Below are 21,596 nucleotides of genomic sequence, written 5' to 3'. Positions count from 1 at the left end.
ATTTTTAATTTCCCCTGTTATTTCTCCCCCTTCCCCACTCTTTTTAAACATGCTGGACTTTAATTTTCCCTTCAAAGGGCTTGTTAAAAATAACGCAACTGCCTTGGACTACTTATAAATCAATAAAGGCAGGGTAATAAAAAAAATCGAATACCTCAGCCAGTAAAATAAATTATCATTCGTTTCCAGTGCTGTCGCTCTTGTTTTGATTTAGTTTGGCCTTGTTAATGCTCTGGTCCTAATTTGATGGGGGGAAATAGAATACAGAATAACACGCATCATAAATAAACAGAACACTTGATAAAAGGGGCATAGAGGCTAAAGTTAATTGTTAAAGTTAGTTGGGGGCTAAAACATACGAAGAACGGCTGCGGGACTTGGGTTTGGCTAGTCTAAAGAAAAGAAGAAATAGGGGAGATAGCAGCATTCCAGTATTTGAGGGGCTGCCACAAAGAGGGGGTCACTTTATCCACCAAAGCACCAGAGGGAAGGACGAGAAACAATGGTTGGAAACTGACCAAAGAGAGAAGCAACCTGGAATTAAAGGAGAAACTTCCTGACAGTGAGGATAATTAACTAGTGGAACAGCTTGCCACCAGAAATCGTGGGCGCTCCATCACTGGAGGTTTTTAAGAAGAGACTAGACAATCACCTGTCTGAGATGGTGTAGGTTCTCCTGCTTTAGCAGGGGGCTGGACTAGAAGACCTCCAAGGTCCCTTCCAGCTTCTATTCCTATTCCTATTTCTATTCTATTCTATTATTATTCTATTCTATTCCTATTCCTATTCTATTCTATTCTATTCTATTCTGTTAGTTAGCTAAAGTTAAAGTTTATTGTTCAGGCACAGTCTCTCGGCCCCGAAGCTACACATTAGTGTATTCCATTCCAGATGGAGTATAGTGTTTTCTCCTCCATTGCTTCTCGTCTGCTCCTTGCTTAGATCCACATAAATACGAATGCATCCGCCGGAAGATGCCCTGCCACCCAAAAGCCATTTGCCAACTGGACAGACTCTCTTTGGAGTTTTATTGCCGTTGCTTGCCAGGCTACGACGGAGATGGCATCCATCTTTGCCAAGGCAAGTCCCGCTCATGTCTTCTCTTTATGGATCCTTTTAGGTGACCTCTGCAGCTCCCGGGGTGGGGACTTCAATTCTTCTGGTCATAAGACTGAGGAAGACCCCTGAGTCTTTTGAGCCCTCCGGTCACTTTGAACAGTCATTAAACGAACGGTCGTAAGTCAAGGACCCGCCGTTGGTTAGTAACGAGCCTCTCCACAAGGCAAGGTGGAGAAAAAAGAACTGAAATACATCCGGCGTGCTGAAAATGTTCAGATTTTACTTTGCTCGCTTGCTTTTTATTATTATTATTATTATTATAAAAGAACCCCACATTTCACCTTTCTCTCGGCTCGCAGCCCCGGCCTTCCACCTCACCGTTTCCGATGCTTCCCTTTGCGACGAGATGGGCGAGCAGGTGTGTCTCCTCCACGTGAAAGAGCCGACCGTCACTTTCCGAGTCTCCGTCTCGGCTTTTTCCGCCACCCGCCATTCGCCCAGCCTGGTCTGGTACAAGTTCTACACTGCTCAGAGCCCGCAGTTCCACAGGTGAAGTTGTTGTGAAAAGCCCAATTTCTTACCAGCTTAATTCGCTTAAACTTAATGGCTTTGCGGACCGTTGAAAGACGGGTAAGTGCTGGAGGAGAGGACTTCCCTTGGAAGTTCTCAAGGGACAGATAGTCCTCGCCTTAACGACCGTTCGTTTAGTGACCATTCGGAGTTGCCGCAGCGGCGAAAAAAGTGACTGAGGGCCGGCCGTTTTCCCACACTTAAGCCGTTGCATCACATGATCAAAATTCAGACGCTCGGCAATGGACTCGTACTTAAATGGTCACAGCGTCCCAGGGTCACGTGGTCCCCTTTTGCCAGGGCAGGGGGTTGGACTAGATGACCTGCAAGGTCCCTTCCAACTCTGTTATTCTATTCTATTCTATTCTATTCTATCCTATCCTATCCTATCCTATCCTATCCTATCCTATCCTATCCTATCCTATCCTATTATTCTATTCTATTCTATTCTATTCTATTCTATTCTATTCTATTCTTCTTAATTTTGGCCGTAAGTCAAGGACCACCTTATACTTCCTTTTGACAGAGCGGTATTTTTTCTTCCTTGCAGCTACCGACGGCGTTTGGGATCTTTCGAAAACAGGACCCTGAGGATAATGGTGGGCCACCACAGCCGTGTCCTGACCCTCCTGTCGATACAGGATGACGATTTCTACCCCAACCTTTTCTGGGTGGAAGTGAGACGCCGTCCCCTGATCCCTAAAACTCCGGGAATTGAAGCTTACGATTTAACCCACTTCCAAACATTAAACCCTTCTGGACTGAGATTCTATTTCGCCCTGGAGGGGACGTCAATTGGTAAGACTGGCGTAGTTTTGATTGGGTTTTGCTAGGGGTTTTATATGGGGTATTTTAGAGCAGGCTTTTTATTCAATATTTATTGTGATTTTTATTATTGCCTGTTCACCGCCCTGAGTCCCGTAAGGGAGATAGGGCGGTATATAAATTTAAATAATAAATATATAAATAAGACTGAGTGGTGAGAAAAGCAGAGTCTTGCAGCTAGACAGGGGAAAAATCAAAAGTACAGGTACGGAATAGGCAATGCCTGGCTCAACCAGCAGTGACGGTGAGAGGGATCTAGGATTCCCAGTGGACGGTCCCTTCAATACGAGCCAGTCGTGTGTCGCAGCGGCCCCAAAAGCTAACACAAGCCTGGGTTGTCTAATCAGAGGCATAGAATCAAAATCACTTGCAGTACGGTATTAGTACCGCTTTATAAAGCCTTAGTAAGGCCACACCTGGAATTCTGCATCCAGTTTTGGTCACCACGTTACAAAACAGATGTTGAGACTTTGGGAAAAGTGCAGAGAAGAGCAACCAAGATGATCAAAGGCCTGGAGGCTAAAACATACGAAGAACGGCTGCGGGACTTGGGTTTGGCTAATCTAGAGAAAAGAAGGGGCGACATGATAGCAGTTTTCCAGTATTTGAGGGGCTGCCGCAAAGAAGAGGAGGGTCAACTTATTCTCCAAAGTACCTAAGAGTAGGACAAGGAGTAATGTGTATTTATATCTATATAAGTGTATATATCTATCTGTCTGTATGTCTGTCTGTCTGTCTATCTCTATTTATATCTATATCTATCTATCTATCTGTCTATCTTTCTGTCTCTATCTATCTATCTATCTATCTATCTATCTATCTATCTATCTATCTATCTATCTATCTATCTATCTATCTATCATCTATCTATCTCTATATATATCATTTATATCTGTCTGTCTGTCTGTCTGTCTGTCTGTCTGTCTGTCTGTCTGTCTATCTATCTATCTATCTATCTATCTACCTATCTATATCTATCTATCTATCTATCAATCATTTTCCTCTTTCATTTCTTGTCTTACCTGATTCATTTCCCTGACACGATTCCAATCCACGCAGCCGAACATTGAGAGATTTCTTTGTTGCTTCTCCTCTTCCCTCCCTCCCTCCCCCCACCTTTTTTTTTTTTTTTTTTGGAAAAGAGATTGGACCCTTTTTGGAAGGCGATACAGCGGTCCTCCAGTTACACAAGTACCTGCACCTCTCGCCTTCCAGCTTCGTCAAGTGGATCAAGGAACCCCGTCCACTGACCTTGCTGGATAACCAAGCCGTGGTCGTCGCCGACGACGTGGAAAAGATGGAGATCAGCGGATTAACGTAGGGTAGCTTGCTTGCTGTCTGCCTGTATGTTAAGAACCGGGTTAACGCATTAGTCCCCTGCAGGAAAAAGAATTACAAAGGGGCAGGGGGAAACCTACTTGCCTTCCTGAACCTAACCAGCATCTGCAGCTACTGTTTCTAGAAGAAAAGCCATCGATGGACAGATAGAGGTAAACCACATTTACACGCCATTTAAAAGAGGCAGCAAAAAGCTAAGAAGGTGACAAAAAAAGATCAGCGCACGTCCTTTCCGGCGGCCAACACACTGGAGAGACTAGCCCCATACAAAAAAACAAGCAGAAAACAATAATTTTGTTTATTTGTTTGTTTATTCATCCAATGAAACTTTTCCCTCTCAGAATTGGCCAGTATTTGCTGTGTTTTCTTTACTGTCCATCCTGCAGGGAATCTAACTTTGGTTACATCCGAGCCCTGGTTTACGATTTTGACTCTGAGGTCCCTGGACGTGTTTTGGTGGCCGAGAGACTCTTCTTAATAAAGAAAGGTGAAGGGTTGTTCTCTGTCTCTTTTAATGAACGGACAGCGTCCTTATTTAATAAATAATAATAATAATAATAGTAGTAGTAGTAGTCATGAGAAGAAGGAAGGAAGGAAGGAAGGAAGGAAGGAAGGAAGGAAGGAAGGAAGGAGGAGGAGAAGAAGGAAGGAAGGAAGGAAGGAGAAGGAGAAGTTGGAAGGGACCTCGGAGGTCATTTAGTCCAACCCCCTGCTCAGGCAGGAAACCCTATACCATTTCAGACAAATACATTTTGTTCAATTTGACTGTGTAATTCTGATTTGAGGCTCCATTGAGACCGGACGTGCTTCTTTTCAGACGTCAGCAAAACCTGCGAGGGAAGCCGGGAAGAAAGGGACTGCCGTTGCAATCCGGGATTCGAAGGAAGTGGTGTGCATTGTGTCGGTAACTTTTGAGCTTTGCTTTTTGTAGCTGTGTGTGTGTGTGTGTGTGTGTGTGCGCGTGCGTGTCTATCTGTCTGTCTGTTAGCATTTGCGAGAATGGAAATCTGCCCCAAGCAGTGGTTAGCGAAGCAGGTTTTGTATACGAAAAGGGTATTTTGTAACCGAAAAAGGGTATTTTTTGGTATTGGAATCAGTAGATTTTGTGTCCTGCACAAAAAAGACTGGGTTTGTGTGAACTGGCCTGTGCAGCTTATCTTCTCTGCTTTTGTTTTGGGGTAGTTGATGATGACGGTTTGAAAATAAACATAAACAGAAGGTGATGCTGGCTGGTTATAAAGGGTGTAATTTTTTTTCTTTTTCTCTCCTTCCTTCCTTCCTTCCTTCCTTCCTTCCTTCCTTCCTTCCTCCCTCCCTCCCTCCCTCCCTCCCTTCCTTCCTTCCTCCCTCCCTCCCTCCCTTCCTCCCTTCCTTCCTTCCTTCCTTCCTTCTCCTTTCCTTTTCCCATCCCTCCCTTCCCTTCCCATCCCTTCTTTTTCCTTTTCCCCTTACCTTCCCTCTTCTCCTTCACTTCTCCTTTTCTCCCTTTCTTTCTTTCCTGCTTATCTTGTCTCTTCTCCTTCACTCCTCCTTCTCCTCCTCCTCCTCCTTTCCTTCCAAAAGACATCAACGAGTGCCAGAGAAAAACCGCCGTGCCGTGCCTGGCCGAGGCCGAGTGCCTCAACACCCACGGATCGTATTCCTGCCGCTGCCCGCAGGGCTTAGAAGGGGACGGCCTGCTCAGCTGCGTAGGTAAAGGAGATGCTCCCTTCCAGAGAGGGTTTCCAGGAGTTTGGGAAGCATAGCTTTCCCATATGGGCTGCGCCTTGCTGCGGAAGGGATAAAACGCTCCAGAAGAAAGCAGTGAAACTTGGAAGGCAAACTGCTCCAAAAAGAGATTCTCACAATCCTCGGGATGGTCACCCTCTCCGTGAAGACCCTGTTCTCAAATCCCGCCCTCGAGACAACCCAGTGCAGTGTTTGTCAACTTTGGGGAGAAACCTGGAGATGTCTGTGACCTTGAACCGCTTCGGTGGCTCTGCTTGATTTCATTTCTGATTTTTTTCCCCTTTCTCAGACATCGACGAATGTACGCGAGGCACCCACGGCTGCAACCGAGACGCGTTGTGTTTGAACACCCTGGGCTCCTACATTTGTGCCTGCCGCAGTGGCTTTGTGGGGGACGGCTTGCGCTGCACAGGTGGGACACCCACACACACACACACATCGGGTGTAAATTTCTGCAGGGTGGGGAAAATTTGCCCTGGAAAGGACCAAAAGCTCTGAGCATGTATCTCCCAGCAAGGTACAGTCTAACTCGATTTACGACACTTCATTTGGCGCTGAGAAAAGTCACCCATGAACCTTTTTCCCACTTCCAGCAGTATCCCTGTGTTCACGCCATCAAAATCCACACGCTGACTCCCATTTAGGACAATAATGCTTGGAAACGGGCTCCTATTTATGACGGTCGCAAGGGTCCCACGATCCCCTTTGGCGGCCTTTTGACAAGCGGCGGGGAAGCCAGGGTTCACTTAACAACCGCGGGGGATGCATTTAAGCGTCATGGCGGGAGAAGTTGTGAAAAAAAGCCTGGCAAAACCCGCTTATCCGACGTCTCCTTTAGCAACAGAGACTTTGGCCAGTGGGATGATTCTTTTAGGGACTAAACACGCTGCGCAAACATTTTGGCTCAATCCTTAGGGCGGGGGGAGCTTCGGAGAGGCTACCAAAACGGGCTTGTTTTGAAAAATAAGTCCCAAAAGAAAAAGAAAAAAGACAGGCAGATAAGAAAAGAGCTCCTCAAAGAAGCATAAAGTGGGCGGCAAGGTATATTTGCTCACAAAATACTATATTTTCTCCTCTCCCGCCTAGCCAAGAGCGCCTGGTCTCCGTGGTCTCCGTGGTCTCCCTGCTCCGTCACTTGTGGCTTCCAAAACCAGATGCGCATCCGCGAGTGCGCTCACGTGGAAAGCGGGATGCGCTGCCTGGGGCCTTCGTCTGACCTCCGACTCTGCCCCGGCCTGCATCCTTGCCCCGGTAAGTCCAAATCTCACGTAACCAATGTCTCACTTAGCCACGGAAATTTTGGGCCCTGTTACGGGCGTAAGTTGAGGACTGCCTGTATGTCCTGTTTTGTCTCTGCTTCTGTCTCCCTTTTGCCTCAGCGGACGGCAGATGGTCCGTGTGGTCCCCCTGGTCGCCGTGCCTGGAGACGTGTTCGGGGGTCAAGAAACGGGTCCGGCTCTGTGACAGCCCTCCCCCTTCCAGAGGAGGCCTCCCTTGCGAAGGGGAGAAGGACCAACTCGGTTTATGCCACCTGAGCCACTGTGCCGGTATTTAATGAGGACTAGCAACCCGCGAGTCATTGGGTCATAGTTTCAGGGATGTTTCCTTCCCCGGATTCCTTCGTTCCTTCAGCAGTGAAGGAGCTTCTAATGAACTTGAAAAGTACTTTAGAATTCAGGGATAATAATAATAATAATAATAATGATGATGATGATGATGATGATGATGATGATGATGATGATGATGATGATGATGATGATGGAGTTGGAAGGGACCTTGGAGGTCTTCTAGCCTAACCCCCTTCTCAGGGAGGAAAAACTATAGCATTTCAATCAATCAATCAATCAGAATAGAACCAGAAGGGACCTTAGAGGTCTTCTAGTCCAACCCCCTGCTCAAGCGGGAGACCCTGGACCATTTCAATCAATCGATTAATCAATCGGAATAGAACTGGAAGGGACCTCAGAGGTCTTCTAGTCCAACCCCCTGCTCAGGCAGGAAAAATTATACATTTCAATCAATCAGTCAGAATAGAACTGGAAGGGACCTTGGAGGTCTTCTAGTCCAACCCCCTGCTCAGGCAGGAAACCCTATCCTATTTCAACACACACACCCCGTGTTGTGGGATTCACAACTCCATCATTCCTCGCCACACCGGGCAAGAGTCTGAAAGCCGACATCCGGAGACTTGCAGCTTTTTTCAAGCAACGTCTCAAGAGGTTAAACCATGGTTTGTTCTCTGCCTTAGTGGACGGAGCGTGGTCTCCCTGGGCAGCGTGGACACCCTGCCCCATCTCCTGCGGATTAGGAGTCGTGCGGCGGTCACGGTGGTGCAACAAGCCATCCCCGAAACACGGAGGGAGGAACTGCAGCGGTCACGGCTACGAAGAAGGCACCTGTGGTTTTCCGGTGAGGGACACCCCCCCTACAAGTACCACTAAGACCTTCCCCCCCTGTTCTTGACCCAAACAGACTGAGAAGTCCATTTGATCCACCTTCTCTGAGCTTGGAAGCTGATCTGGCTCCTAACGCTCGGATGGGAGGCCACACGGTGATCTACGATTGTAGCCTAGGTGGAAAAATTCAACATCCCGGAAGAACGCGGTAGTGCTCCTCAGCTGAAAGGAGATTGAGGTGGAGATGGAGAAGCGTGGCAGTTTCCCATTCCAATTTCCACTTGTAGCCCGTTCCTCCTTTTTTTGTAGGTTTTTTTTTTCTAAATTCACACATAATCACAACGCTTTTTCCTTCACACCCTTTCCTTCCCTCCAAGCGTTTTTTGCATTTTCAAAGCTCATTTTTTTTTCAGCCCTTCAAACGGGACGTCTTTAAATCATGGGCATTTTTTAGCATGACAGAAACTACTTAAAGGAAAGCCAGCACGTCCAATTTCAACCGTTAAAAAAAAATATATTCATTTTTGCAAAATACCCACCGATGTGAATTCGCCCCCTCGGTGGTGCTTATTTCTGGCTTTTTTTTTTTCTCCCCCTAAATTTTGCTTGCAGGAAGCCCTCTGCAGATTCCTAACCAAGCCTTCTGGATCCATCATACCTGGCAAACCGATTCGGTAAAAATGAAAGCCAGACCCCCAAAAGTAAGCATTTTGCTCAGAAAAAAACCCACAAATAATGTCAGAAAGAACCCTTGCAGGAAATCCCACCTGGCCTGGAGGATCACCTGGGAAGATTCTCAAGGCATCGAAATGAAGGGTAGGTTTGCAGCAGACCTGGGTGCAAAGAACTGCTTTGGAAGACACTGCTTTTTAATTGCCTTTAATTAAGTGATAATCAGCTCCTGGCATTGTGGGAGGTATCATGAAAAAGTGGATGGATTTCGCCAAGGTTTAGATACCATGTTTTGGAACTACGAGAGGTTTTTCCAGCAGGATGGGACCTGTAGTTGTGGGGGCATCAATCAGAGGCTGAGAAATGGATGGTGAAGGTCTTTGGGTACCCCCACCCCAACTATGAGCAGCAAAAGATTAAAAACTGGAGGAAGACTGTGATCAAAATGTAACGGCCGTTGGATCAACGCCTTCTTTCTTTTTGACGAGCGGTGCCTGTTTTTTAGTTTTATCTGCATCCCTTTTTCCAACGGATATGTCATTAAATTCTCCTTCCACTCCTGCATGTAGAAAATTAGCTCCTAGATACCTTTTTTTTATTAAAAAAATTGTTTGGATGAAGTAATTCCTCAGAAGACTCCCAGGCCTGCTTGATTTAAAGTTTTGAAAATAAAATAAAATAATTTGATTTTGGGCCAGCTTACCTCCACTTGGATTCTCTGGGCTGTTTTGACTACATCTACCATCCTTCATTTCCCAGTAGGGAATGATTCTGGCAGGGAATGATGGGCTGCGGTTGAAAACAGCGTCTCAGCCTTAGCTGCTTAAAGATGTACGGACTTCAACTGGCTAGGGAATTCTGGGAGTTTAAAGCCCAGACATATTGGCTGGGGGAATTCTGGGAGTCGAAGTCCACCTGTCTCAACGTTGCTAAGGCTGCAAAATACTGGTTTTAAAACCCCTTGGAAAGAAGAGCGTTAAACCGTGTTCATATTTTGGCGACAGAAGAGTCAGAGATATTTGCTTAAGGAACGTGGGGAAAAAAAATAGCATGAAAAAAATCCATTTACACAAAAGGGATTTTTTTTTGCCCCCTCTCTCCCTATAGAGGGGAAAAAGCGACATTTGAAATACATTTATTGTGTTACCAAAAGGAAAAAAAAAACTTATAAAAATAAGATTTTTTGTTTGTTTGTTTTTTGTTCCTCAAAAAGATCACGACAGCAAAGCAAACTTGTTTTGACGATTCAGGAGCAAAGGGGGAATCATTTCTGTCTGTTTCGTGGCCTCCCAGTCAGATCCCCTAAACTGAGGCCAGCATTGTTGTCTGAATGATCCCAACACAGAGAGAGAGAGAGGCAAGCAGACGTCGGCCGATATTTGCTGTGTCCCGAGCCAGACCCGACCCCCAAAGCAGGGGTCTTCAAACTTGGACCCTTTTATGACTCGTGGACTTCAACTCCCAGAATCCCTCAGCTGGGTGACTAAGCCATGTCCATCTTAAAATAGCTTACATAAACCTTACAACAATGGTTAAATACAGTTATGTACAGCGTATGTTTGCTCGAGCAGATGAAAGGGTGAACCTAACTAATACAAACGTCACTTGGGGTTTGTTGACCGAGTTACAAACAACTTTTTACCCCCCCTCCCCAGTCCACGTAGCACTGTAGAAAAACGAAACACTTTTTGGCAGTCCGTCAAGAGAAGGAACAGGGTCCGCGGAGGTTGGTACCCCTCGTTTCTAGATCCTTTACAACAAAAGGGGGGAATGGAGGAGCGATGACCCCCTTTTCACTGGAGGATGCTTAAGGAACGAAACCAGCGCATCCTCTCCTCGTGGACGCAAAATGGACACCGAGGGTTTTTTCAGGAAATTCGAATTGTAAGTTTTCACCGATTTCCGTTTTCCTTTTCTTTCTGATGAGTTGCGTTTTTTTGCACAAAAGGCAAGACGATCTTGGCGGTGGTCGACAACGTACGGAAGTGGGCCCACCGAAGTCCACACCACAACCTCTGGGAAATACTTTTGGCGGCTTCGGTCTCTCGGGCCAAATCTAGGGGTCCACAGGCTGGCCGGCTGTCTGCAGTAGACCACCTACTCACCCACTCACCCAGTGGTGGGATTCAGCCAGTTTGCACCACTTCGGCAGAACCGGTAGCTAATTTTTGGTTGCCCAGGCCCAGAATGGACTTCCGGAAGTGGCATTCACGGAGAGAACCGGTTGTTCGCCTATTTGAATCCCACCACTGCGCTCGCCCCACCGCCAGCCCTTCAGTTGATTTCCCCCTCCAGAAATTCCTCTTTGATGGACTGTTTCCGGGATTTGCAATCCGGCAGGTCGAAGCCAAAGTCCGCCCACTCGTCGGATCCGCTGCGGTTGGGGATGGTGATGGTATGGCGGACGCGGAAATGCACGGCTTCCATGACGCGCTGCCGCTGTAGCTCTCCGGAGGTCCCAATGGAGATGGTGGCGGCGTTGCTGCTGGAACGGATGAGCGGCTGCGGGCTGCCGTACTCGTGGCTCTGCTTGAAATCTTGGAGGCCTCTCCAGATGACCATGCGGTACTGCTCTGGGATCTTCAGGGCGGCGAGATCCTGCGAAGAAACAAGAGGTGTCGGGATCGACTCTGAAGAACAGGTCTCCCTCCTGTGGGATCCTGGGTGGGTTTCCCTGCAGACGTTTCGTGACCCAGCTAGGTAACATTATCAGGGCTAGAAGGGAGTGGGGGTTGTGGAGAGGAGGGGGAGGAGGAGGAGCTGGGAAAGTTGAAGGAGAAGAAGGAGGAGGAGAAAGGAAGGAAGGAAGGAAGGAAGAAAGGAGGAGGAAAAGGAGAAAGAGGAAGACTGTAGGGTCCATGGTGCTCGGTGAGCTTGGGTTTTTTGCAGACGTTTCATTACCAAACTAGGTAACACCATCAGTGATGATGCACGATGATGTTACCTGGTTTGGAAATAAAATATTTGCAAGAAAACCACCAAGTTTCTTCTCTTTCTCCTTCTCCTTCTCCTTCTCCTCCTTCTCCTTCTCCTTCTCCTTCTCCTTCTCCTTCTCCTTCTCCTTCTCCTTCTCCTCCTCCTCCTCCTCCTCCTCCTCCTCCTCCACAACCTCCACTCCCTCCCAGCAGTGATGGTGTTACATAGTTTGGTGATGAAACATCTGCAAGAAAACCACCAAGCTCAGAGGATCCCCCCGGTTCAACCCCCAGCCACAAATATCCTGTTCAAGAATATTGGCCAGAAATAAAAAGAAAGCAAACAAAAAAAGACACCCCCCCCCCAGCTTTTTCCATCTGCAAAACAATCTCCAAAGTTATTCTCCAGCCTCCAAACCACCAGAGCTGCTTTCACTGGGGGGAGGAGGGAAGGGGCGAGGAGAAGGAAGATGTTGGAAGAAAATGGAAAGTGGGGGGGTCAGTTTCATTGGGAAGGCAGCCTGTATTCCCGTTTGCAACCGGGTACCCCTTTAGTTTTTGCAAAATGCACCCGTCCTTACATGGGGAGGGCGGAGGCCCCAGATGGAGTTAAGGGAACATTGCAACAGGAAATAAATGGGTTGCGTTGATCCCTCTGTGTTCCCCCCCCCCTCCCGCCAGCAGGAAACCTTTTGAAAATGTGCATTTACCTCCAGGGTCAAATTCTGTAGGTGATAAAGGGTCTGTAAGCCTTGGGAAGTGAAGTAGTCAATGCAGTTTGAGCAGCCCAGCCCTGTTAGGAAACTGCAAGGGAAAGAAGAGAGAAAAAACCAGCACATATTTATATAGAACGGAATAGAATACGGCGACAGAGTTGGAAGGGACCTTGGAGGTCTTCTAGTCCAACCCCCTGCTCAAGCAGGAAACTCTATAGCATTTCAGACAAACGTATGGTCCAGCCTCTTCTTGAAAATATATTCTCATATATATTTATATAGAATAGAATAGAATAGAATAGAATAGAATAGAATAGAATAGAATAGAATAGAATAGAATAGAATAGAATAATTAGAATGAATAGAATAAGGAATAGAATAGAATAATAATAGAATAATTAGAATAGAATAGAATAAGGAATAGAATAGAATAGAATAGAATAGAATAGAATAGAATAGAATAGAATAGAATAGAATAGAATAATTAGAATAGAATAGAATAAGGAATAGAATAGAATAGAATAATAATAGAATAGAATAGAATAGAGAATGTAATGGAAATAGAATAGAATAGAATAGAATAGAATAGAATAGAATAATAATAGAATAGAATAGAATAGAATAGAATAGAATAGAATAGAATAGAATAGAATTAAAATAGAATAGAATAACTGAGTCGGAAGGGACCTCAGAGGTCTTCTAGTCCAACCCCATACCAGGGGGTATTCAACCTTGGCATGGCTGGCTGGGTGAATTCTGGGAGTCGAAGTCCACAAGTCTTAAAGTTGTCACACTTGGGACATCATTGGGATCCCATCTCTGGATTAATAGAAGTTAAAACAGACAAGAGAAGCTTCCTTCCCCCCCCCACAACTACCCATGGCGCCCCTACCTGACAAGGCTGGGGTCTGGGTTGTAAGGTGGGGGGGGAGTGCAGTGCGAGCTGGAGACCATCGGCTGTGAGTTGTGCGCCCCGTTCATCTCTCCGTTGGACTGCATGGTGTGACTGTTGAGCATCGTTGGGCCTAAGATCCGGAAAAGGAAACACGGCCCGTGAGTTTACAAATCCTGTTTTCCTTTGTAATTATGGATGCGTTCGCTCAAATGTTGGTTTCACGCTTAACCACGGAAAATTTGGGCTCGGTTTCCTGGGATCCTGAGCGTGGCAGGTGGGTGAAACAAGTCATGGGGACACCTTTGGGTGGGTGGGTGGGTGAGGGTCTTACCCATAGGCCCAAGATTTGGCCCCACGCCAGGCCCCTGCTGCAGAGGCTGCCCCACCAGCTGGTTCACGGATGGTAGTTTGTTGATCCCTCCTGGATGAAGCTTATTCATCGGGGACAAGACCGGGCCGTAAGACGATGGAGAATGGAGGTGGGTCCTGTGGGCGAAGGGAGCAGAGAGTGAGCCCAAGACATGCCAGAGGATGCCCTCCTTCCGGCTGGGCCAAGGGGGCGCCCTCCATCTTGGTTGCCCTCCATCTCCGAAAACCAACGGAGAACCCTGGAGTTGCATTTAAGCCAGGATTGTGGGCGACTGATTTTCCCAAGTGGGCCACGTGGGGGCGCCAGTCGGCTGAAGATTCTCCTGCCCCCTGCAGCTGGGTGGTTTTCTTGCAGACGTTTCATGACCCAACTAGGGAACATCATTAGTGCTAGAAGGGACGGCGGGAGGAGGAGGAGGAGGAGGAGGAGGAGGAGGAGGAGGAGGAGGNTGGTTTTCTTGCAGACGTTTCATGACCCAACTAGGGAACATCATCAGTGCTAGAAGGGACGGGAGGAGGAGGAGGAGGAGGAGGAGGAGGAGGAGGAGGAGGAGGAGGCAAGTGTGGAGAAGGGAAGGGGGGGTCCGCGCGGGACTCACTGGCGCTGCAGAAACTGCTGCTGCTGCTGTCGGTAGGAATCGACCAGCTGCTGGGGAACCAGTTCCACCAGTTCCAAACTTTCCTTGATCTTCATCAGCATCTCGAAATTTTCCCGACCTCGGACCTGAGGAAAGGAGAACCAATGGGGGGGGGGACCGTTCGGATCCAAAGGAAGCCATTTCTATCACGAATCTAGCTCTGCTTTGCCACCTTTGGGACTACAGCTCCCATCTGCCTTGCGCCGGTGATGAAATTACCGGGCAGAGATGAAATTATCTGGAACGAAGTGCGGAGTCCCCAACTCACGTTCCGTAACATGCAAATATTTCTAATTTTCTATGTTGTTTTTTAATTGTAAGATACCGGCTGCAAAGTTGTTGTTGTTTTTTTTAATTATAAAAAAAGCACAAATAATCAGAATATGGATTTTTTTTTTGCAGCAAATTCACTACTTACAGGCACATAATACGTTTCCTCCTCGCCGTGCCTCCGTTTCTTAACCCCGGCCCCCAGCGCCGGGATACTTTGCGGACTCTGTTTGAAAGCTGGGAAGAATCATAGCATCACAGAATGGAAGGGGCCCTCGGAGGCCATCTAGTCCAACCCCTTCCTGAGGGCCAGGAATCCAAATTAAAGCTTGGAATCCTAGAAGGGAAGGGAACGTGGAGATCATCCAGTCCTACCCCTTGCCCAGGAATTTCAAACTAAAACACAGAATCGTAGAATGGAAAGGAAATTTGAAGGGCAGGAATTGGACCATTCGGTGTCCTGGGAGATTCACCCTCTTACTAAACTGATGCCTCGTCAACCCCGTGATGGGACTCCATCTCCCATCTGCCTAACCAGCCTCAGAGGGGCAGGACCCCAATCCAAGGACTCACTCCTCTTGTTGGGGTTTCCGTTCTTGGCGGCGTTTTCGTTTAGGACTTGCTGTTCTCGGAAGTGATCCTCGTCGGCTTTCCGGTCTCGTCCGGGACAGGCGCAGATCCGGCCTTCGAAAGATCGACGGCCTAAGACTTGTCCACTACGGGGGGAAAAAAATAATAATAATGGTAAAATTCTCACGGGGTGGGGTGGGGTCCCCAAATTCTATAAATTCTGGTTTTCTAAAACAAACAAACAAAAAACCCCAGCAGGACCTGCAAAGATTCATTTCTGGGCATCTCCCCGGAATCAACTCCCGCTTCAAACCGGGGATTCGTTCACGGTGCTGGGTTCTAATCTAAACAACGACCTGGCAGAGCGGGACTCCGGAGGAGCATCGAACGCCCGCCCGCACGCGACCGAACTCACTCTCTCGTCTCCAGGGTGATGATGATTAAAATCGGTCTCCGGTTCATGCCTCCCACGCAGCTGCTGTTACACATGAAGTTGTACAGGATGGTGGTAAATTCGGTCCCCACCTTGGCGAGACAAAAAAAATAGTATGAAATTTCTTTCGGTTACAAAAATACGAGTAGTAAAATCGGAGTCAAGTTTGACCCACCCCGAGACGGGCACCTGGGCAACACTAGAAAATGACCCTGACTATCTTGCAGGCGGCTTTTTTCCACCTCCCGGTCTCCCTTCCAACTCGTAACCTAGCCTGACCCTGCTTAGCTTGCAGCCAGGTTCTGCCCCCTTTAAAGGAGACCCTGCGGACTTGTCTGCAGTTTCTCAGATGGCCACCAGAGGGCGGCAGATTTGTTCTGGCTAGCCTGCAAAAACAAATCAACTCCGCCAATGAAAATTAAGCCCGTAATGGAAATTTTAGCTCAACAGCGGAAAGCAAAGAAAAACCTCCTTAGTTTGCAAGAATAATTTCCTGAAAGCACCCCTTTCCCCGGCCAAGAGCAACGCCAGGCCTTTTTTTTTGGAAACCTTCAAGAGGACTAGCACCTTTGGCAGCCCAGCGAGGGGCAAAGAGCAAAGCAAAGCACCCCACAAATTTGCACATCAGACACCTCACCTGGGGGGACTCGTAAGGGACCATGACGCTCTGCCTTCCGGTCACGGGGTCATCGACATACTGGGAGAGATTGTTGCCTTCCACGCGGATTAAGTGGCTGGCGGGCGCCGAGAGGCCTAGAGGGACAGAAGGCTGTTTTATGGCAAAAGTCGCAGATGGGGGGCAAGAGCTGAGTTCGAGATCAGGAGAAAGATCTCACCGTCGTTGAAGTCGCGGCCGAGCTCGTGATTCGGGCACCGTTTGACCACTTCGGTTACGTGTTCGGCCTTCTTGTACACGGGCATGGCTCGGATGACCGTCCCGGGAGGCGGCGGCGTGGACAACTTAATCTGGATTGGACACGTCTTCGCAATTTGACAGTAGAGTTTCTTCAGCAGAGGGGAATACTGGGGATCGGAAATCAAATGAACGAATTAATCAAAATAAAACTCCCGCGAATCAAGCGAGGCACGGGAGGTCGTAAGATGGGGCAAAACAGACGTCTCACTTAGTAGCAACATTAATTTGGGACTCAATCGTGGCCGTAATTTGAGGACGGCCTGTATGATTTGCCAGCCTGAAAATTCGTGTTGGTTCTTGCGTGTCATTTTTTTTTTGCTTCAGCGTGCGCAATTTTAAATTTAAATTTAAATTTCGGGCTGGGATTGAAGCCATTTGAAGCCATTAAAAACAGCCACGGCAGCAACTCCAAAGGGCCGCCCCTGAGTGCCTTTGCCACGCCCTGAGCGGTTTGGAGATGTTCCATGTTTCTAGTCCTCAGTGCTAAAAGTCCGTGCTTCGAGTCCTCCGCGCTAAACTTGGCAAGTGGGCTTGGAAAGCGCCTACCCAAAAAGCATATTTCGGCTCTCTCCTCCTTCTAAAAGGTAATATTCCGTGGGCGTGCTTCAAAGAAGGCGCAAGACGGATGAATTGTGGATCGTTTTGGATGGAGTGCAATTAATTCAGCTGAGCAAATTGGGCGGTTCTCCGGGGCAAATTTTTAAATTCGCAGGCTGCTTTCAAAGGACAATTTTCCAGGCTTTGAAAAAAATAAAAATAAAAATTGGGATGATTATCAGTTAAGCTCTCGCTCTAGGCAGCCTGGCGGGGAAAATCCAACTCCTCTTTTCCTAATTCATCCGAACGTCGCTTTTTTGCCAACCTGGATTTACTCCCGTCAACCTGTCAAAACGCCGCCTTAGCGCATCACATCTGGAATAATTGCTATCCTAAAGCTTAATTATCGGCTCATCGTTTCTAAACCCGAGTTCCTTTTCAGTTCAGGCGTTCTTGTTTTTGTTTTTTTTTTGCAAAGCCAAAAATGGGCTCGGAGGCTTTGCCGCCCCGCGAAAAGTTGTGTCTTGCGTTCGAAACGCTTCTCAAAGTCACGTCTGGAGCCCAAACACGAGAAGGGCAGCTACATAGCTTGAAGGAATAAAATCAAAATACAGGCAGTCCCTGACTTAACAACGGTTCGTTTAGCGACCGTTCCAAATTAGAGTGGTCCTGGGAAACATGACTTATGACTGCTCCTCACACTTACGACCGCGGCAGCGTCCCCGCGGTCAGGGATCAAAATTTGGATGTTTGGCAGCTGACTCATATTTGTGACGGTTGCAGCCTCCCGGGATCACGTGATTTCCCGCTTTGTGACCTTCCCAGCTGGCTTCTAACCAGGAAACTCCAGAGAGGGAGGGAGGGAGGGAGGAAGGAAAGGAAGAAAGAAATGAGGGAGGAAGGAAGGAAGGAAGGAAGGAAGGAAAGGAAGAAAGAAATGAGGGAGGAAGGAAGGAAGGAAGGAAAGGAAGAAAGAAATGAGGGAGGGAGGGAGGGAGGAAGGAAGGAAAGGAAGAAAGAAATGAGGGAGGGAGGGAGGAAGGAAGGAAAGGAAGAAAGAAATGAGGGAGGGAGGGAGGGAGGAAGGAAGGAAAGGAAGAAAGAAATGAGGGAGGGAGGAAGGAAGGAAGGAAAGGAAGAAAGAAATGAGGGAGGAAGGAAGGAAGGAAGGAAAGGAAGAAAGAAATGAGGGAGGAAGGAAGGAAGGAAGGAAGGAAAGGAAGAAAGAAATGAGGGAGGGAGGGAGGAAGAAAGGAGGAAGGAAGGAGATGGGGAGGGAGGGAGGGAAGGAGGGAGGAAGGGAAGGAAGGAAGGAAGGAGATGGGAAGGGAAGGGAGGGAAGGAGGGAGAGAGGAAGGAAGGAGGGAAGGAAGGAAGGAAGAAATGGGGGAGGAAGGAAAAGGGGAGGTGGGGGAAGGAAGGAAGGGACGGAGGAAGGAAAGAAATAGGGAAGGGAGGAGACGAAGGAGGGAGAGAGGAAGAAAGGGAGGAAAGGAGAGTGAAAGGAAGGAAGGCAAGAGAAAGGAAGGAAAGCGAAGGAAGGAAAAAGAAGGAAGACTGACCCAAACCATGGCTAGGCCAAGCAACTTTTCCCAACCAGTTTCCCAAGGTCAGGAAGTCAAACTGCCCCCCCCCCCAGCCTTCCAGCCGAAGACCCTGCACTCTGCAGCTGGGCAACCCTTGACCCCGGGCAAAGTGGGCACAAGCTGGCACACACACACACACACACACACATCCCAGCCATGCAGGTGGTTGGGGCAACAGCTCCTGACTCCTCTCCCCGTTGTTGTTGGGGGGGGGGTAGAGCAGGGCTCGGCATGCCCGTGCCACTGGGGCAAGCCTGGCCGTGCCAAGCCTCCCGCCCGCCGCTTCCCGGGAAAAGGGCTCGGCCCCGTGCCAAGAGGCAGCGTCCCACCCGGGCGCACACATGCTCGGAAATCCCTCGCTCCAGAGATCACCTCATCCCCCAAACTCCGCAGGTATGTTTTGACGCCAGAGCACCTCCTGCCCAGGCACGCCTCGCCCCTCGGCCCTTTGCCAGCGGTTCCCGTTTGGGGGAGGATGATGGGAGCTGGAGTCAGCCAGGACCGGAGAAGGATGGAAGGAGTGTGGACCAAAGGCAGGAGATTGAGAGGGGAGGGAGGGAGGGAAGATGGAAGGAAGGAAGGAAGGAAGAAGGAAGACAAATGAAGGGAGGAAGGATAGAAGTGGAAGAAGAGGAAGAAAGGAAGAAAGAAGAGGGATAGGAGGGAAGGGAGGAAGGAAGGAAGGAAGGAAGGAAAAAGGAATAAAAAAACAAATGAAGGGAGGGAGGATAGAAGTGGGAGAAGGAGGAAGGGAAGAAGAAAAGAAGAAAGGGATAGGAGAGAAGGGAGGAAGGAAGGAAGGAAGGAAGGAAGGAAGGAAGGAAGGAAGGAAGGAAGGAAGAGGGGAAGGAGGAGGATGAGAGTGAGAGAAAGGAAGGAAATAAAAAAGGGACAGAGGAAGAGAAAGGATGGATGGACCAAAGGAAGAAGAGTGAGAGGGACAAACGGATGGATGGATGGATGGAAGGAAGGGGAGGGAGGAAGAAAAGAAGGATGGAAGGGGAGGGAGAGAGGGAAGGAGGAGAGTGAGAGAAAGGAAGAAAATAAAAGAGGGAAGGAAGGAAGGAAAGGATGGATGGACCCAAGGAAGGAGAGGCAAACCCCCCCCCCCTAAAAAAAAGAGAGGAGCTGTTCTCTGCATGTTGGCTTGTTCTGCCAGGTTGGGGCAGGAACAGCGGAGAGAGGCCCGTGGCCCGGAGCCATGGCAGCCATCGTCCCACGCAGACGGGCTTCCGCCTCTGTCAAGTCCCAACAGCTCCCGCCAGGCCTTCCCAGAGAGGGTGATGGCAACGCCCCCCTAGGGAAGGGGGCACACCTGCCAAGGGTGCCTTCTTCTCTGGAAGCCGGGCAGGCCTGGCAGGGGAAGCAGGGGGGGGATGCTGGTCCACCCTCTGGAAGCGGGTGGGCATCTGCCCCATTCTCTAAATTGGGTCCTCTTCCTTCCTTCCTTCCTTCCTTCCTTCCTTCCTTCCTTCCTTCCTTCCTTCCTTCTTTCTCCTTTCAATTTCTCCCTTCTCTTCTATGTCCTCCCTCCCTCCTCTCTTTCTTTTCCTTCCTTCTTTCTTTCTTTCTTTCTTTCTTTCTTTCTTTCTTTCTTTCTTTCTTTCTCCTTTCAATTTCTCCCTTCTCTTCTATGTCCTCCCTCCCTCCTCTCTTTCTTTTCCTTCCTTCCTTCCTTCTTTCTTTCTTTCTTTCTTTCTTTCTTTTTTTTCTTTCTTTCTCCTTTCAATTTCTCCCTTCTATGTCCTCCCTCCCTCCTCTCTTTCCTTTCCTTTCCTTTCCTTCCTTCCTTCCTTCCTTCCTTCCTTCAACAGCCATTTGTCAGAAATGGTACAGGGTCTCTTCCTTAAGCAAAGCACTGGACCAGAAAACCTACAAGGTCCCTTCCAACTCTGTTATTCCTTCCTTCCTTCCTTCCTTCCTTCCTTCCTTCCTTCCTTCCTTCCTTCCTGCCTGCCTGCCTGCCTGCCTGCCTGCCTTCCTTCCTTCCTTCCTTCCTTCCTTCCTTCCTCCCTCCCTCCCTCCCTCCCTCCCTTTTCTCTCATTTCCTTCCTTCCTTCCTTCCTTCCTTCCTTCCTTCCTTCCTTCCTTCCTTCCTTCCTTCTTTCTTTCTTTCGTTCCTTTCCTCCGGGGCCAAGTCCTCAGACGTTAAAGCTTAGAATTAAAACTCTGAGAGTTAGCAGCCGAGACAACTGAATCGGGTAAAATATCCCCCAAATCAATTATTATTATTATTGTTAATTTAACAATCGAGTTAAGAGCGCTTTCCGTTTAAGTTGATGTTCTCTTTGCCGGAGAGGCTTGACTCTGGATGCGCGGAAAGGCATAAACGGGGGGGGGGGGGGGATTGTGGGCCATTGTGTTTGTGTGTTGTGCAGAGGAGAAGAAAAAAAACCGGGTGCCTGGGGCGTCTAATTTCCTTATAGCCTTTCTGCAAGCAGCTGCAAGGACTCCCGTCCGCGGGGCAGGCTCAGGCAGATAGCAGGAGAAAGGTGCTAATAACACATATGTCATTTCGCTCTGGCGTGTAGCGGCTTGCAAACCGCAAATACCGTTAACCAACTTGGCAAAATCTGTTCGGACAGATCCAGGGAGCGACAAGACACGCAGGGCAAAACAATCAGGATTTCGTTCCCCCCCCCCTTCCCCTCTCCCTATTACAGGTTAAGTCCTCGACTTTACGACCACAATTCGGAGCCCCGCGTTTCTGCCGCTAAGCGAGACACTTGTTCAGTGACTTTTGCCCCTTTTTACGACTTTCCTTCCCACGGCTGCTAACGTGAATCGGGCTTCCCCCGTTGACTTCGCTTGTCGGAAGCTTGCAAAAGGGGATCGTGTGATTCCCCGGGACACTGCGACGGTCATAAGTATGAACCAGTTGGAAAGCGTCTGAATTTCGATCGTGTAAAACCCTATATCAGAATGACAGAGCTGGAAGGGACCTTGGCGGTCTTCTAGTCCAGCCCCCCTGCTCAGATAGGAGACACTTTCATACAGAATGATAAAGTTGGAAGGGACCTTGGCGGTCTTCTAGTCCAGCCCCCCTGCTCAGATAGGAGACACTTTCATACAGAATGATAAAGTTGGAAGGGACTTTGGAGGTCTTCTAGTCCAGCCCCCTGCTCAGATAGGAGACACTTTCATACAGAATGATAAAGTTGGA

At 48.5% G+C, this 21,596-nt stretch overlaps 1 protein-coding gene across 1 annotated transcript in view; it reads right to left on the bottom strand.

Annotated features, from left to right (window-relative positions):
* Window positions 1-10,862: 10,862 nt before the first annotated feature.
* Window positions 10,863-21,596, bottom strand: part of TP73 (tumor protein p73) — a 17,854-nt gene continuing 7,120 nt past the window's right edge. Inside the window, exons 3-12 of the mRNA XM_015818867.1 lie at window positions 16,231-16,417; window positions 16,032-16,147; window positions 15,377-15,486; window positions 14,965-15,107; window positions 14,540-14,628; window positions 14,083-14,207; window positions 13,446-13,600; window positions 13,112-13,244; window positions 12,214-12,307; window positions 10,863-11,186 (exon numbers count right to left, since the gene is read on the bottom strand). Of these exons, the coding sequence (XP_015674353.1) occupies window positions 10,863-11,186; window positions 12,214-12,307; window positions 13,112-13,244; window positions 13,446-13,600; window positions 14,083-14,207; window positions 14,540-14,628; window positions 14,965-15,107; window positions 15,377-15,486; window positions 16,032-16,147; window positions 16,231-16,417 (1,476 nt within the window). The remainder of the gene's footprint in view (window positions 11,187-12,213; window positions 12,308-13,111; window positions 13,245-13,445; window positions 13,601-14,082; window positions 14,208-14,539; window positions 14,629-14,964; window positions 15,108-15,376; window positions 15,487-16,031; window positions 16,148-16,230; window positions 16,418-21,596) is intronic.

Source organism: Protobothrops mucrosquamatus, unplaced genomic scaffold, assembly GCF_001527695.2.
Source record: "Protobothrops mucrosquamatus isolate PMUCROS unplaced genomic scaffold, P.Mucros_1.0 scaffold805, whole genome shotgun sequence".
In the NCBI taxonomy this organism is placed as follows: Eukaryota; Metazoa; Chordata; class Lepidosauria; order Squamata; family Viperidae; genus Protobothrops; species Protobothrops mucrosquamatus.
The sequence above is the reverse complement of the archived record's forward strand: the minus strand, read 5'-3'. Positions and strand labels throughout refer to the sequence as shown.